This window comes from Bacillus rossius, chromosome 10 (assembly GCF_032445375.1).
Source record: "Bacillus rossius redtenbacheri isolate Brsri chromosome 10, Brsri_v3, whole genome shotgun sequence".
Classification (NCBI taxonomy): domain Eukaryota; kingdom Metazoa; phylum Arthropoda; class Insecta; order Phasmatodea; family Bacillidae; genus Bacillus; species Bacillus rossius.
The window spans coordinates 2561562-2580630 of NC_086337.1; the positions used below are offsets into that span (position 1 = coordinate 2561562).

General features: G+C 35.8%; 1 protein-coding gene across 1 annotated transcript in view; it reads right to left on the bottom strand.

Annotated features, from left to right (window-relative positions):
* Positions 1-712: 712 nt before the first annotated feature.
* The window catches only part of LOC134535716 (eukaryotic initiation factor 4A-I), a 92868-nt gene continuing 74511 nt past the window's right edge, over positions 713-19069 (bottom strand). Inside the window, exons 10-11 of the mRNA XM_063374921.1 lie at positions 1558-1743; positions 713-787 (exon numbers count right to left, since the gene is read on the bottom strand). Coding sequence (XP_063230991.1) covers positions 1599-1743 — 145 coding nt within the window. The 3' untranslated portion in view covers positions 713-787; positions 1558-1598. The remainder of the gene's footprint in view (positions 788-1557; positions 1744-19069) is intronic.

Here is a 19069-nt window from a genome sequence, read left to right on the forward strand (position 1 = left end):
TCATCCATAATATACATATTTTAAACCCAAAATTCAGCAGTAAATGCACGATCCATATGCGGGCAAATACACATGCATCAGTATTTTTTTTTAAAATTTGTTTTCAAGTGTAGTAGCAAATATCCTGCAAGGCTTGTGCAGTAATATTCTTTAGTTAGACATTTACTAAGATAAATTAATTTAAATAGTAAATAAAATTATTTAAAGTAGCTAAGATATGGAAATTGACTGTGTACATATTAAATTAAAATAAGCATAGCTTAGAACGAGTGCATTTTTTGTAGCAGGAAAAGATCAGAGAAATATTACTGTTTCCAGCAAGTATCAAGTGAAAATGCATTATGTTGGCAGGTTGCTAAAACGTATGTGCTCTCAAGACAGAGCAAAGATTTTTGTAAATTAAGAAAGTAATTAAGCCTATATTAACAATATAGACCAAGTATATGAAGACGAGACACATACCAAGCAATGAGTAGTGCAAAAGGGCACTGTACAGACTAGGAAATATATTATAAAAAGGATTAAGGATCAAAAATGAATAAAAAAACTTGCATATTTTCAAAAATTTTATATCAGATAATAACTTGTAAAACGTGGAATAAAAATAACAAAAATTCAAAAAACCGATATTATTTTAGGCAATTAGTTGTCAAGTGATTGAGGGATAGGATATACGAGGTGAGCATCACTTTACATAATAAAAACCACTGAATGTTTAACTCCAATTAGGAAATTTTGATCTTTATTTCCAAATATATCTTCCTTTCAGTGGTCTTGCCAAAAATCCCTGAAATAAAGAAAAACAACTGTTTTCACAAAGTGCCCACAGCAGAACATAACTGAAGTACCTGCACATTCAGGGTTTAGTAAATAAGATCAACATGCTTTCAGACAGTTTTATTAGTATTTTAAGCAAGGTAGTACAAAATTCATCCTTCAAGAAAAACCTCCGTCTACACCTTTTTTGATTAAAATAGCCCTTCCAGAGCCCCACCCAACATTTTCCCGGACAACAAAACACGAGGCCGCTCATTTGCAAAGTTACTACGGGCGCTCTTGAATCGTTACTCGAGTTTTGATTCCACCCCGCTGCAGCAGCATCCAACATTGACTTCCTGCTCATCTTGCAGCATGCTTTAAAAATGGCTCGACTATTACAACACATTCCCAACAAAGATACAAAGTGCAATGCGTATCTTAAGGCTAAACAAGTATTAATAAATAGAAACATTTTAAGTCCAGAATCAACTGCAGAAGTATATGCTGTTAATAATTGAGATTAGTTCCACTTAACTACCACGACACTGTCTAACACTAAGTAATTAATTAGGACTGAACCCTTAACTCACACAACCAACTGTCTGTTATCTACAGTAAGGATACACAGAAAACTTGATATATATGTAGAAATAAACACCACTTAACACAGAGTCTCGCCAAACGCTCAGCGTGGCGCCACGAGCAATCAAGTGCGCATCGCAAGCCGACCGACTATGATATCGCAACGTCGCAGCAGTCCAGTGACACCCTAGGTGCGGTCTGAAGCTTGATACTCACACCATCAGAACTCGCGGCAACACAGGATAGCGCTACAGACATTAAATTAGATCAGCCACATTCAGAGGCATCTCGTCAATGTGGGTATTGTAGAACTGTTCAATGTCCTTCAGCGTCCGCTTGTCGTCCTCCGTGACGAAGTTAATCGCAACACCTTTCCTGCCGAAACGGCCACCTCGTCCAATCCTGCAACACACGAGCCAGCAGTTACACTCCATCTCCTTCCCACCTTTCAACAGACAGCAACACATTACCACACTTCCCAACTCCTCGATAGAGCAAGTAAAAGTTACCAGAAAACACTAAAACATTGTAAAATTTACATATGTCAAACAAATATTAAAACTATAATGGCAATGATCTAATAAATGGAATCAAGATTAAAAATGCACAAAACGAGTCTTCACTGAAAACTGATTTAAGTAAAACACAGCCACAGACAATGACATGTCTCGATCCGATCAACAAACCTTGGCTGCAGTTTTATAACGATAAAATAGAAAACCTTGATACGACTGATAGTCTGAAGTGCTTCGCAAGTCTGGTATGTCTTCAAGGAGGCATTCAGACGGAACACTGAGCGACTGCATTATGTTTCAACCTAACTAAGTTCTACAACCACCGCAAATTTTGTGGCTTAGAAAAATTATTTCAATGAAATAATTTAAGTGTAGAAACACGCCACAAAAATATGAGTAAAATAATGGTGAAAAATCACTTCCAATTATTTCACTGAAATAATTTATTCAACAGTACAAAATATACAGTCTTAGCAAAACCCCGATTCCTCAAGGGTTCCACCTGAAATACTTTATTATTTACAACAAAAAAAGGTTCAATGAACTTCAAAGACATACACCTGACTTGGGAAGAAATTGTGACCAGACCTGTCACATGTAGCAAATAATACCATTTTTCAGGGATGACAGCTCTTTACGTTACGTCAATGACAGGGAAACAGTTTTTCTTTTGTTTATGTGAGTTTCTAAACAAAACTATAACATAGCAACTACTTTTAATAAGATGCGGAACTATCAGTGAAGTATGTAACTATGGTCAACTGCGTACAATTTCTGTTGAGCACGGCGGTAATTGATTGTAGTCAAATGTAATTTGAAGTACTGATGTAAAAAAATAATCAATTATTCCTTTGTCTATGATTATTGCTTTTGTTTCAGAATTTTCTTACAATTTTGTTGTGTTGATTTCCTATAACTTATAACTTATAGGACTTGGCCATATGAACTAGAAGTGTCAGCTGAAGTGCAACTAGGACAGGAGAACCAACTGGAACGGCACAGTGCACACTGTGTGTACGTCGATGCTTGTCTCGTCAGTGGGGCTCAAGGATCTGCGACCACACAGCAAATCCGAATGCCACAAAAGAAATAAAATGGGCACAGAACAGAGCTCATCACTGTTCAGTTTCGTAGCAAAAGTAAATAATGGAGTGGTTGATGCAGAGTTACATTGGGAAAATTATGTCTGTGGAAACAGATTATCAATAAGTTTGCTAGACTAGTGCAAAATATATTTCCAGACAGTGACTTGGCAAAAAAAAAATTTAATTTTTTCAAGTGATGTGTAGAAGAAAATTAATAATTAAAAAAAAAAAAAAAAAACAATTCCACTGTTAACATTCTTTCAGAATAAAGGACTTAAAATTTTTGTGTATTTTCAGTATTTGGTTACATTTACAGCAATTTCTTCTCAGATACAGCAAATTCTCTCTAGTATGTCCCTCTTGTTAACATACAATCCAGTATAACGTATAAAGCCACCGGTCCCTTGAAACGCCATGCAAATTAATAGGCATAATAAATATATAACGTACTTTTTTCAAAGCCCTGGACTGTAATTTCTCGTTAATACGTATCTTTTTGCCGATATTAATACACAAAATATTAAACATTTTCTCATTTTATTCACAATTCTATAGCTTTGTTTAACAACAGGTCTTGTGGAAATTGTTTACAGACGTTTTCTTCATTTCGTTGAGTAAAATGGCAGTTGCAGTGATGGTAACCGTACGGATAGAAATTTCATTCGTATAAAAAAATGTCAGTATTTTGTGTGATTGGTGTAGCAACATAACATTTATGCGGAATAATCAAGAGTTATAAATAAAAAACGCTTAACTTTTTAAATTAAGAAAAAAACGATTAGATAATATTTATCCTACAAAATGCGTATTTTCGCATTTGAATTTGTAGCAATAGATATTGTCCGATGGCGGCCATATCTGGCTAGGTAGGTACATAAAACGTGGATTATACGATGGCCAACGACTACTAATGCGTTTTTGTTACCGTTTGTTTTCTGTTACGATGACCTAACCCATAATTTGTTTGTAAACATCATTTCAGATTGACATCTTTCGCAATTGTACACAAATGTAATACGTATACATTTATTTAACAGATCTAGTGGCACACAGTTTCCGAGCTAGTGAACATTTTGTGGCATTTCGTGAAGCTTGTTTAATGGCGACGTGACGACGTGGATAACTAGTTTATATTTTTATATTTAGTGTATTACGGCAGCATATGTAGGTAGGCCTAACCGTAGAAGTTATGAGTACCCAAAAGCGTGTGGGTATCAGCATTGCAAAGTTATGAGAGACATTTCTCAAAGGAAAGTTCAAACAAACATTCTTGACTATATGAAAAAACTGTAGGTCCTGTATGTTGAACAGTTGATTATTATTTTATAATTGGGTTTGAATATGTCCAGCTATTAGGGAAAAAGTACACACAAAATGCAAATTCTGCCAATTATTTCTCATGGACTGGTACTGTTCCAATGCATGTCAGTGCATTTGGCATGTCTAATTCAACTGTAACAAAAGGTTGTGAAGGATTTCATTTTTTTTTTAATTGTGCTGTTTACAGGGTGTCTACCAGATCTAGTAAATGAAATTCCCTGATTTTTCCAGGTTTCCAGGTCTAAAACTTAATTTTTCCAGGTTTTCTTTAACACAATAGAGAAAAAGTGCCATGGGTGCTTCACTTTGGAACATTGTAAGAAACAATTCCAGCTCTGATGCCAAAGAGTGGAAAAATGTCTATTTTACTTCTAGGAGATTATCTTCAAGAGCACTTTTCACTACATTGAAAGAGACAGATAAAATAGAAACTTCACTAATAAATTTCTTTAGATGGGGTAACGTTTTCATGGCATGCTCAGCAACTGCAGTATTTTCTAACCATCTGATTGCACAAAATTTCTTGGGAAAAAGCTCTGATCCAGTTATTATAATGTAATCTGCCCTCCTTGCAGGTACATGCATAAAAAAATAGTAACTGTGCCTCAAGAAACTAACAACGTCCCATTGTGTAACAGAAATTCCAGTTTTGAAAGCACCATGGACCGTATGAAGCCCACAGCTACCAATTTCTAGCAATGATGGCGAATCTCCACGAAAAGTGTCTGTGATGTGTATTTTCAAAGCTAACAAAAATGCCCAGTTTACGTTGGGGCCATCCATAGATACCTGCAGAATATTTCGAATGTCAACAGAGGAGAGCGCTCCCAAATGCTTGCAGTAAACACTGAGATGTGGTATGCCCCAAGAACATTGATGTTAAGTAAGCAGAAACAACTTGGTCAGAGTGCGGGAAGCACATGCCGCAGCATGTCACGTCAGCACGATAACAAACCAGCTTGAACCAGTTTGTATCACGTGATTTGATGCCACTTCCGAATCCGATGGTAAACAAAAGAAAATGGACATGGGAACTGTTCGTTATTTGCCATTCAAAAATAAAAACGGGAGGGGATATACACTTGATGCTACATCAATGCAAAATGATCAATAAACAAAAAACGTATTGCCAACTACAACCTACCAAACAAAAATTCCCTGATTTTTCCCTGATTATTCCAGGATTTCCAGGGTCAGTACACACCCTGTGTTTAGTCTTGAAATTTAATTTTATTTTATTTTATGTCATTAGTTCACTACTAGAAATAATAATAATAATGTAGTAATTAGGCCAATAAAAAAGCCATCAGGTTGTTAAAGCCGCAAAGTGACAAATTGTAACATTTCTTCTGGATGAACCCCATATAAAGTATACCTCCATTAAGTAGTGGTCCCCTCAAGTACTTAATAAAGGGAATTTACTGTATAAAGCCACTATAGTACAACATAAAATTTACCAAGGAAAAACTTACATAACAATTATTAAGTTTTCTTACTCCGGCTTTGGTTGCACAATGAGTTCTTTGTGTAAATAAAATTATTTCTGTGTCAAAAGTGTAGGCGTAGGTGTCCCCCCCTTCCCCCACACACACACACACACACACACACACAAGGTTTAACAAGCTTTATCCTCACGAAGCTATCAGTGGTACATCAGTGAATGAAATGTTGCAATGCACACTTTAGCAGCAATGTCTTCATGGTTTTAAGAACATGGAAGCTTAAATAAAACCTTACTAAATAAATATTTGAAATTAAAAATAATTATAAAGATTTATAATTTTACATATTAATTGTTCCATGTTATACTACAGTGCAAAGATTAATTATATAAACTAAAATAAATATAATAATAATCCATATGCACAGTTTACAGAAGAATATCTGTATTTAAATAAATTTTGTGACATATCGACCGGCAGACAATTTAGCAGACTTGCCATCTTTTGAAACCCTCAATTAGTAAAATACATAAAAAATAATTTAACACGCGTAAACTGCTCACGGAAATTGAAAAATTAATAGTAGTGGCTTATTCTTGATTGACACCTGTATTACAAATTTTGAATACAGTTCCTGCAACAGGCCGCAAAGCAACTTTCTCAAAATACGGTAAAACACCATTTTAACGAACTTCATTAGAGCGAACAATTCATTACTACAAACTATGTCTTTGGTCTTGTCAGATGTCCATATAACACAACATAAAAAAATTTCACTAGTACGAATTTTCTCGCTCAAATTTTTAAAATATTCTGTAAACATTCATTTGAACGAACACTTTTCTGCCCGGCACGGTAAACGACAAACGGATAAAATCGTCGCCATTCACCCACAAACTGCCATCCTATTTATTTTGATACGCGCCATAGATGACTGCAATGGACTAGTGTTGAAATTAATGCACAAAACTAGTGTAGCGACTAAAGCGCTGCATTGTGGTGTTCGCTGACATTACTCTTTGTTCTATGCTCGCACGAAGTGTTTAACCGATGCGAAGTTCTACATCATAAAGTGCGGAACCCCTTATTTACGTTACCGTTATTTACGTTTTTCCGTTATTCTTCAGGTCCCGTTTAGTTCCCATTTAGTCCAATACAATACTTCCACGCGAATTACGTCTCAAAAACCGAATCCATCCCGCTATTTACGTCACAAAACAACCATAGCAGGCCTGAAAACATTGTGAAAAACGTAACGTTTATAGTCGGCAATGAACATTTTAAATCGCAAAATATACATATTTTATAACATGAAAAGTTGCTTTTATTTCTTAACATATAATAATTTAAGCCTAGGCGTGTAAAAGTCCGAGTAATTATAGCAGGAGACAATCTAAAATCTACTAGGGAAAAATGTAAACTCACGAATGTATAAACGTACCGGGAATGTCGGGAATATTATGACTTTACGAGGCTGCTTGTAAGTTGTGATACTATATTTATGTCACAACTTAGCCGAAATACTGGTACGAGACATAGACTTCACAAGATAAAATGAGCGGAGTCTTGGTAACTGTTTTATACGTATTTTATAATTTCGGAAATATTGTACAGTTGATGCATATTTTTTAAACTAACCATTTATTTCTGGGGATCGCAAATAATTAAATATTGGTATCAAGACATCAAGATGAACGTAAACTTGAACATGTCACGGCAGCGAGAAAACTGGTGCGTATACCAATAAACTGGTATTAGAACTGGACAAAACTGGTACACGGGAGGTGGAGCTTATATTTTTTTCCGCTAAGCTCGCATCTATTGGCTGGCTGCTGATGGAACGTCACGAGTCTGGGCGGAGCGTTGAGAGAGTTATACTGCGCATGCGCAGCTCAGAGAACAGAGAGCCAGCAGGCGGCTACGCCGCGCCGTAACAGCTGATTGAGTACAATGACCTTTCTCCGCGCACGGCGCGCTATTACGGTAAATTACCAATTTGCGGCCCTTTTTTTAAATTTTTTTACTGTGGTGCAATGCGTATGTGTAATGTAGCCCGTATTTGTTATGAACGCTGCAGGATGCGACGGTATTTCAATTAACTTTAACATATTTCTTACTTTTCCCTTTATTTACACTTTCCCGCTTTTTACACTTCTTTACTTTGTCCCCATGAAAAGTGCAAATAAGGGGTTTTGCTATTGCTACACACACATCTCTGGACGTTTCCTTGTTTATTGTTTGAGAAACGTGGCTATACTACGAGTATAACTTATTTTTTACATGTGTCGGGTCCATTTGTTTTTATAGTTTAAAAAACAGTACTACAGAACATGTCTTCTAGGAAACGAAAGGCGATTGATGTGAAAATGAAACTTGACATGTTAAAAGCAGTAGATGATGGAAATAAAAACACTGATGTGACTAAAAAGTTCGGTATCTCCAAATCAACATTATCGACAATTCTCACCCAGCGATCCAGTTTGGAAGACAATAAACATTTAATGTCACAAGATCGAAAACGTTTGCGTACCGCCCGCTATGATGCTCTTGAAAAGACGTTCGACTGGTTGATGCATTCACGGGCATCAAACATTCCCATTGGTGGAGACATTCTCCAACAAAAGGCACAGGAAGAGGCCTTAAAATTACAAATTACCGACTTTAAAGCTTCTGGTGGCTGGCTTCACCGATTCAAGGCACGTTGGAATTTAAGTACGCTTAAAGTGCGTGGAGAAGCTGCAGCAGTAAATGTTGAAGTTCAAGACAAGTGGAAGGAAGAACTTGAATTGCTGTTATCAGGATATGATCAAAAAGATATTTTCAATGCCGACGAAGCAGGCATTTTTTACAATCTGCTTCCTGACAGAACACTGGATGTGAAAGGTGAAACATGCCACGGAGGAAAAAAGAGCAAGGAACGCTTTACTGTGCTGCTGTGTGTTAACAGTAATGGTTCTGAAAAGCTGACACCACTTATTATTGGTAAATATGGAAAACCCAGATGCTTCAAAAACATTAAACATCTTCCTTGCAAGTATAAAAACAACAAAAATTTATGGATTAATGGATAATATTTATCCTACAAAATGCGTATTTTCGCAATTGATTTTGTAGCAATGGATATTGGCCGATGGCGGCCATATCTGGCTAGGTACATAAAACGTGGATTATACGATGGCCAACGACTACTAATGCGTTTTTTGTTACCGTTTGTTTTCTGTTACGATGACCTAACCCATAATTTGTTTGTAAACATCATTTCAGATTGACATCTTTCACAATCGTACACAAATGTAATACGTATACATTTATTTAACAGATCTAGTGGCACACAGTTTCCGACGCTAGTGAACATTTTGTGGCATTTCGTGAATCTTGTTTAATGGCGACGTGACGACGTGGATAACTAGTTTATATTTTTATATTTAGTGTATTACGGCAGCATATGTAGGTAGGCCTAACCGTAGAAGTTATGAGTACCCAAAAGCATGTGGGTATCAGCATTGCAAAGTTATGAGAGACATTTCTCAAAGGAAAGTTCAAACAAACATTCTTGACTATATATGAAAAAACTGTAGGTCCTGTATGTTGAACAGTTGAACATTATTTTATAATTGGGTTTGAATATGTCCAGCTATTAGGAAAAAAGTACACACAAAATGCAAATTCTGCCAATTATTTCTCATGGACTGGTACTGTTCCAATGCATGTCAGTGCATTTGGGATGTCTAATTCAACTGTAACAAAAGGTCGTGCAGGATTTCAATTTTTTTTTTTTAAATTGTGCTGTTTAGTCTTGAAATTTAACTTTTTTTTTATTTTATGATTAGTTCACTACTAGAAATAATAACAATGTAGTAAGTAGGCCTACAATAAAAAAGCCATCAGGTTGTTAAAATTGGCGCAAAGTGACAAATTGTAACATTTCTTCTGGATGAACCCAATATAAAGTACACCTCCATTAAGTAGTGTGTAATATTCTGGTCCCCTCAAGTACTTAATAAAGGGAATTTACTACTAGTGGATACAATTTTGATTCAGTCATTGATGCCGTCGGTCGCGACTGAAAATGCCAGTTTGTAAATTACAAACAATTTTATCAGTTGTATGTGTTGAATAAACTGTTAGTTGAAACTGCGGAAATAAACATGTTCTTGTGGAAACGTTCACCCTTAACCTCTTTATTTAAAATGTTTTGCAAATAGGGACTCGTCACCCAACCTTAAGGATTATTAAGGAACAACACGAGTGGTGGAACCGCCCCCAGACCCTGCTACTCATGACAGGGCCGTCACGATATCAGGAACACAAGACGATCCTGGTAGATTCACTTCCATTCCCTTTCCCCATCATCCTTCACGATTCATTTCATTATCATCATTTCATGTACATATTCCCTTCATTTCCATCTTTACGGTCGACACAGATAAGAGTACGTCGACGGCCGTAACAATAGTATACTTATTGTGATGTAATAATCAGTCAGAATGGCTTGGCTACATTTACCAATTCTAACTAAACTAACCTAAAATTTGATGATAAAATGAAAAAAATTAACAGTACTGAAGTAGGAACCACTTGATAGAAGAAAGGGGATTGCCAAATACGTAAAGTAATTTAAAATATAAATAATAATAATAAAAAATATATTTATTTCTTATTTACCCGAGATTCCAAGTTTTAAAGTTGAGGTTACCTGATTTTCAAAGCTAGTTTTACGAGACACACTCTTCATACTGACGCCCTTGGATCAAGATTTGCTGATTATGGTCATGCCACACACTTCATTGCATCTAGCGTTGTTTTTCTAGAGTTTTTAATTTCTAAATGATTCCAGATACTAACCCCCGGGTCATAACATGTGTGGTCTGGTTATTTGTTTGATATTAACACATAAGCCCTGACTCTTTGTAACTTTATCTCTAGTAATCAGTACAAGCTGTAATCTCCAGAATTATTGTAGATAAATTCAGTGTTCAATTATTTATTGATGACACACGCCCAACAAAATAAATGGCAGCATAGTAACAACACAGTTTGAGATCAAAATACATTTTTGCAAACAATTACTATCAATTTCGAAACTATTAGGCTACTGAATTTGTATGTAAACATGCCTTAAAATGTTTTGTTTTTCTTTTGTCAGTCGAACTACATTTTTACAGAAAAAAAGCCAGAGAATTCAGGAAAATAACAGAATTTCGTGATATTAAACGTTTCCAAATTTTTTTTTAAAACATCAATGTAGTATTCCCTGACCGTTTTAAATTCCCAGTCCTGTAGCAACCATGCAACAACACAGCTGTACCTGCTCTACTTATGACAGTGATTCCATTCAAAACTAGACTCACCATGGTTAAAGTTGGAAGTCTGTCTACGCACATTTCTGTAGTTGCTTCATGGATTGGCTGCAGTCCAATCCTTGGACTAGTCCATCCCTATCATGTCCTACCAGTCAGCCATGACAAGTGACTTATGTTCAAGCAACCTCAGAAGCACTGTTCTATCTGGTGTATACCATTCGAATTACAGAAGGGTTGTCCGTGTACGTACGGGTTGCATGTCTTCATTATTCTGATTCTAGGAAGCATGTTTGTTTGCTTACGAATACTTGACTCAGTATACCTTGTGAGTGTCACATACCAACGTTCCCTTGTGAGATAAACAGTGAAGAAAAATTTTAGTAAACAATTCAAAATATGCAAGGCATATTTATAACTTCAAACTTGAAAACAAAGTATTATTAGAATTTTTTTCATCACACGCACTACACGTTGGGAAAAAAAAAATTAACAACCATGGACTACAATTACAAAAAGATGACACGCCATTGAGATGGGTATTTTTTTTTAAGTCATTTAAGAACTTATTGAAATTTAGATAAATGATACTAAAGTGAAAGTTTGATAAGTCGGCTACAATAAATATAAGGAAAAGTTAGTTAACATATTAAAATTATGATATATATATTTTAATTATTTAGCTAACATAACTTAACCCAACCTAACTTAACCTAACCAACCAACAAACTTTTCATTTAAGTTCTTGTTCGCCATATTTTCTACAACCGTTAATCTGCATATTGATTCAGAAAATTTTTGTGAACAGCAAAATACAGTGAAATCCACTGCAACCTAGTTTAAGAAAAACATTTTTTTTAAATGCTGTATTACAAAATTAGTGATTGAATAAGATCATATTTAAAGTAGGGATGGGAAACCCGATTCCTAATTTCATTGATACCAACCAATTCTACTTTAATAATCAATAATCAAGAATCGGTGATAAAAGTCGATTCCCGCATGTAGCAAAAAAAAAAAATTCATTTCACAACATTGCAAATCTGTAGGCGTCTGCGAGCAGAAGATTTTCACTTCGAGTCGAGCTCGAGCGAGTTTGCTAAAATACTCGCGAGTATCGAGTCGAGTTCGAGTTTTTTTTTTTTTTTTAAGTTTATTGCACATAAATTTACTGTGATGGAGTAATAAAATGTGAGAACTTTTGAGAAAAATATGGAAATAAAAAAAGAAACCATTATCATTGTTTGCCTACTAAATAGATAGACCTACATTAAAGGTCTGCGAGCCTAAGAATTTTACTTTGAGCCAAGCTCGAGCGAGCTTACTTGAAAGTTCTCGAAGCTTGAGCTTTTGTGATACAGTTACACTTTTGGGAAATTATTTTTACCTTAAACTTAGTAGGTATAATGTTTGAATAAAGTATTAAAATGAAGTGGGCTTATTAATTTTGGGTAACTATTTACAGAGTGCTTTTATAATTTGCACTGCTAGGAAAAAAAACATGTTTTCCATTGAATCTAACCTGTTTCCATTGGTTCATTAGCAACTGATATCATCCAACTAACATAACCACAGTTTACAAGTACGTATATGTTTGTGTAAATGTAACATATCTTTGGAATAATTTCATCCTTGTCAATTTTTCTGGAGTCCTTACTGAGCTTCAACTAACTGAGCACCAAAAATCATGTTGTTTGAAAAGTACATTCACATTGTTTCAACATTTCCACTTTTCGGCACAAAAATTCTGAGAGAGATTGTCATAGAGTATTAAATTCTGTTCTTCAATCTATCATGCAGAAAAATAATTTGTTCTGCACGTTCAGGAGTTAAATTAGCTCTACGATTGGAGATGGTGTTTACAGCAGAAGAGAAGCGTCTCTCGCTGGCAACCTGTGTGGCTGGAATTCTTTAGTAAAATTGTTGGTAAATATGTAGAGTCGCGGTATAAGCGGAAAAAAAATGCTAAAATTCCGAAAATACTTTTATTCTATGCTCTTTCACTTCCTCTTTTCAAATCAACCGGCGGAGATAAGAAATTCCAAATACTTTAGGAATATCGAATTTTTAAATTTTCATCACAATACCTGGGTATTCATGCGGCGATCAACATTGTTTCTGGTTTACGAGTATCTATTATGTTTCTTATTGGACAATTTTGTCACGTGACAGTTCCGTGATTGGCCAGTATTCAAATGAACCAATACGTGATTATTTATTTATTTATTAATGTTCCGTCGGAGGTATCGCGACGTAGGTGAACGACTACATCATTTCCTTCTAATGGCAAAGGAAATGTACCCGCCTCCAACTTAGGTAGGTTTTTAACGTTTCTAATTTTAAAGTCTTATTTATTTGGATATTGTTGCGCAAGTAATAAGTAACAAAAATATTTTACGTGAGTTGTTAATGTTAATCATTTGTCCGGGTTTGTTAGGTCAGGTCAGTTACATTATAAATACTTTAAAACTAACTAAAGAACCATTGAAATTAATTCACATTATTTTTTATGTCCGCTTAGTTTGAAAGTATTAATAATGTAACTGACCTGACCTAATCGACCATTTTATTTATTAAACATTCACGAACACACGGCAAAATAACAAAAATGGCGTCGGTCTAATGGTTGTACAGGTGTTGTATTGCAAAATTAAAAAATTCTATAGCTCCTAAAGTATTTGGAATTTCTTATCTCCGCCGGTTGATTTGAAAATAGGAAGTGAAAGAGCATAGAATAAAAGTATTTTCGGATTTTTAGCATTTTTTTCCGCATATACCGTTACTCTACATATTTACCAAATTGTTTAACCTCAAAATTAGTGTCAAATATCTGTAACTTGTCATTAAGTTTAATCAATTTAAAGTAATAAAAATAGAAGCATTTTACTTAATTCAATTTACACATGCAAAAAAAACTTACGCACAATAAACCTACATGGAAATTAAAGTCTTTTTCAATGTCCTGTAGTCTGAAATATGTTTACTCATGTCATCAAATGTAGAGCTGTACTGAAGAAGCCGATTTTGCCAATATTTAGTTGAATCGGCATTTCTGCCAACTTCCAATACTCTTGTTAATTTTCGGCCGATATTACTGAAAAACGAAAGAGACTGCCATAACCTAAAAATCCACGAGTACCCTTTTCACTTTTCGTAGTAGTACTGCATTCTTTCAGATCACATTATTTCTTAGCAACATGTGCCAACCGTACATATCAATATTTAACATCCTTTTTTTTTTCAATAATGTTCTTTAATTTTAATATGTCCTAAATAAATACATTACCATCACGGTAAATACACATCTCGGTTATTACGGCAACTATAGTGCAAATGTGGTAACTATCATGCTTCTGCAGTAGTTATGGTATCTACAAAGAATCTTTAGTTCTTTTTATGGTAATTATCTTAAGATAACTATTGGAATTGTACTGTAGTTATGGTACATCATCCATATTTCTTCGTAAGTTGTTGTTCATTTGTCTTTTCTTCATATTTATATTTACGTGTGCCATTACTGGCAGGAACTTTCATAAAAATTTTAAACGGGACTTTATATCACACATTTAATGGCGTAAATGATGAGACCCCGGACAATTTAAACGCTTTTTACAGTAAAATGCGGGAAATGTTTCCACATAAAGCGGGAAATACTTCCGCATAAAGCAGTAAAGTGATACATTAATGCTATGCGGAAAATTAAAGAAGTAAAAAAAATTAATCACGGAAATTCGTAAATCCCGGGTACGTAAAAATGATGTGTTCATGTAAATGGTCGATCATGTTACATTATAAAGTAAAGGATAATAGTGTTGTAAGACTTTTATTCCGATATAATGAGAGTCTTTTTTTTTATAGGCACAGTGCAAGTAGAGCTCGCTCGAATTTCGAGTTGTTGAAAAGACACGAGCTCGAGTTCGAGTATTACTAAAAAACTCGACTCGAAACTCGAATTTCGAGTACTCGCAGGTGTCTACAAATCTGTCAGGTACAATTATTTAACGACTCTTTGAGTGGGGTTATGACTGACTAGACGCATATATAACAGTCATATTTCCACAAATAAACAATATCTAAAACTTGGGTCAATGTTATACACAAGGCAAAGTACAAAAATTATTTATAAAAAAATTATCAATGCATATTAGAAAGGGCCTGTTCTTTTCGCGATCACGATTAAACGACAATAAACGCGTAATCTCAGTAAAATACAGTTTTTACGCGAAATCGCCACAACACAACGTTTTTATCCGAAATTTAGTATTTAAACGCGAAATCGCAGTGTTTTTACGCGAAATTTAAATACTGGGTAAAAAGACTTGTCTCGTCACTGAAACAAACACCGCAACATGGCGGCCACTGAACATTAATCATAAATGCACTAAAGCAAACAAAAGTCTACACACGCTCACGTTATAATTAGTCCCGGAACATTCGCAAATTGCGAAATAACCGCGATAAAATGCGAAACGACTCATTAAATGTGATAAAATGGTAAGTATTAATTTTTCTGCGATAAATGCTAAAACAGTGGAACCTCATTATTACGAGTACGGGATACGAGACCTCCGAAGTTACGACAGTTTTGTAATGCACCGTCGATTGGACTACGTAAATCATGCTAAATTAAATTGGCTAGAGTGATTTAAATGGCATCTTCAAACAAGGAAAAAACATTCACGTAGTATTAACACGGACTGATAAGCGCCAGACCGCATGCTGTGTGTTTACGCCGGCGGACTGACTCACTATATACAAATGAACAAGGAAGATGGCAGATGCCCTTCCCTTCCCTTCCTTCCCTCCCTTTTTTTTTTGCTGCATCTAGGAGCACGGTCATGAGTAAGACCATTTTATTCGCGATTAAAACAAAAATAGTTGCAGATACAAAAAAAATCACAGACCTTTTATATTTGAAATTTAATTTGCTTAACTTTTAATCTATACGTTTTTTTCACTACAAGGTACCGTTTCCGAGATATTGTGCGACATTAAGACATTTGGGGAATGTTCAGGACTTTGACTTAAATCTTATATATTCAGTTATTATGAATACTCGTAGTTATGAGGATTTTTCTCGCCATTGTCAGCTCTCGTAGTAGCGAGGTTCCACTGTACTGCCGTGAATGCACGAGCAAAGTGTGTGTAGGTGTGTTCGTAAGCGATAAGAATGGTGAAGAGATAGAGAGGGACTAGCAAGCCGAGCCAGCCGGTCAGCAGGTGTGGTTGTGTGCGTAAGAGATTATTAGAAAGAGGAGAGAGAGAGATAGTGTGAGTGTGAGCCCAACCAGCCTGTGTCTGTGAGCAAGAGGAAGTCGCCAAGGTCAACTGGTACAGTCTGTTCACAACAGCAATACCTAGGGGTAGTCAAATTTCTTTAATGACGAAATCGTGAAATTTTAAAAAAATCACTTGCACGTGATGTGTAATACAAATAACCTTATTTGGTAGTGATAAGACGTTAATATACTGCATTTCGTTTTAACGAAATTTGCTGTGATGCGCAAAATCCGTGGTTTTTCACGAAATATGACGAAATCACAATATTTGCGCGAAATTAACCTTTTTTATCGTGAAAAATCACGTTGAAACATTCTGGAACCTGCACACAACGTTTATTATTCCAAGAGGTTATTATGTGAGACGCCATCTATGCTTTTGTTTTTCTCTAGCACCCATAGAGTAGAGTGTGGCAATAAACATCATCACTTTAGCTACTGGTGGACAAATCAGAGATAGCGTTGGTAGTTACGAGTGTCGAAATGTTCTATGACTTTATTTTCACGAGTGCGTGTCTGTCGAGTTTAAGTTCTTTATTTTCGAGTGGATGCAATATGTATATCTTCCGCATTCTATGATCGTTTTCCGTTAAAATTTTTGTGGCATGTAGATCATATTACCGTGGTCAACTGTGGATAAATGTATAAAATGCCGAAAGTCGTGTTTTCGAAAGAGCTAAAGAATTTGACGACGAAGGATTTTACGGGTTTAGTAAAGAAAAAGGCATCATGATGTGCAAGTTCTGTGATGGAAAGTCGACTGGAAAAGAAAAGACACGTGTGAAACACGGAAATAATGCTAGCAATGTGTTTTGGTGGGGACTAGTTTGCAGGAAATATATAATAGCTTATTGTCAGAGATAGTCGAAATGGACTTGAGCCACTAACGTTTCTGATCAGTTTCCGATTTTTTTTGACGTGACGTCTAATAAATCGATGAACGCCGGCTACACACACGAAAAAGTGTTCCGTTACGCTCATTGTACGCTTGCGTTGCATCTATCTCTCTTCCACTCGATTGGAACAACCACCGATTTGACTTTTTCCAGGCACATTAAACTTGAAACACTCCCATTCGTTTCCTACTTTTCCTATCATCGTCATATCCTTAACAGAATAACACAGATTGAAAGAAGTTAAATAGCAAACATGTATAAAAGTTATAGTTAAAATAATCTCTTCGTTAAAGTAATAAACATATTTGAATTAATGAGTGCAAATAAAAGTAAATTTTATCAATTAAATTGTAGATTTCATTTCACTCCTTCTTTGTATCCATACAAAATAGTGATAATTCAATAATAATTATTTAATTTTATTCATAAAAGTATGCAATCATTTCATCAATGTTTTGTTATGACGTCTCATTAAACTATCGTCCGTAAACCAACCTTACAGACAACCAATTTTTTTTGTATGTAATCTTGAGAATTTTAATTACAAATGCAGCGTGCTAAATTTAGATGTACAGTAGAATCCCACTGATGCGACCCCCCTCTGATGCGTCCATTCCGTTTATACGACCGTTTTTTGAGAAACCGTGAAAAATTTGAGCAGAGTAAGTAGAAAATTTTAGTAAAATCGGCTGAAAAACAAGTCTGTTATACTTCGTTGTTCACGTTTATCTTGGCGAGCACTGTACTACTGTAAGCAGGCATACAAAAGACGGCTAAAAATAGATACCACCCCTCTAGACTGTCCACGATAGCCAATACCGGTAAACTGCACGCATCAGATCACCTGATAGGATCTACGCGCGCATCTGTTGCCATCCCGGTCCCGTGCCTTTGTCTTGCGACTGGTTACTGTGATCTTGCCAGCTGCATCTCAGGTGTCACTGGCCACACGACGACGTCGCCAGGTGTTTGGTTCTCGGCTATTTTTCTATAACATTGCTGACTTCGCACATGCGCAGATGCGTGGAATGATGCTATACACCTCGGACTTGCATACCCCGAACAATGGGTTCCGATAAATACTCACGCTAAATGAATTTGCGTCACGCGAGTTCGACTATGCTAGCCGGCTGGTTGTTATTTTCGTTCAAAACGTGGCGAAGAAACTTGTGTGGATCAGGTAGAAAACATTCGGCTATAAACGAAAGATATAAGAACAATGCTATCCTGAAATGCTGTGACATGTTTTTGGAGTAGATAATCACAGCGACAGACTGACAGGATGCGCTCCCGCCCTTGCCGTCAGCGATGTTTATTTTGACAGCTCAAGCAATTATCTTTTCCACGTCCCTTCGCAACGTAAAAAAAAAAGGAAAAAAAAAAAAAAACGGAATGCAGATGGAAAAGTAACTATGCAGTAAAATAAATATATTTACGGCCCTGCTAAATTTTTCTATTCAATAAAATTCGAGGTATTAGTGATTTTTCAGCAGAACTGCTGTGTGACTAATAAAAAAATTGTATCATAATAACTTATAAAGTATTTATTAACGGCGAAGGACAGTCATATAAGCCCATAAAAATATTTATTTTACCGAGAATGAACTATACAACCTGGCTTTTATCGCACACGGTGTGGGAGGGAAGGAGGATGCTGACAGTTTCTCACGCAGAAGGTTGAAATAAGGGAGGGAATTTGTTGAAATGTTAGTTGTAAAAAAAAAAAAAAAAAAAAAAAAAAAAGGGGGGGGGGGGGGGGTGTGTTTTTACATGGTTTGTGGCTCTGGGAAGGATGAGCCTTGAAGAATTAGTAGGGAATGGGAGAGGTAAGCATCACGTCACGTCATGTATGACGTCAAGCTGCCGCTACCGCCAGCCTGGCCGGGGACAA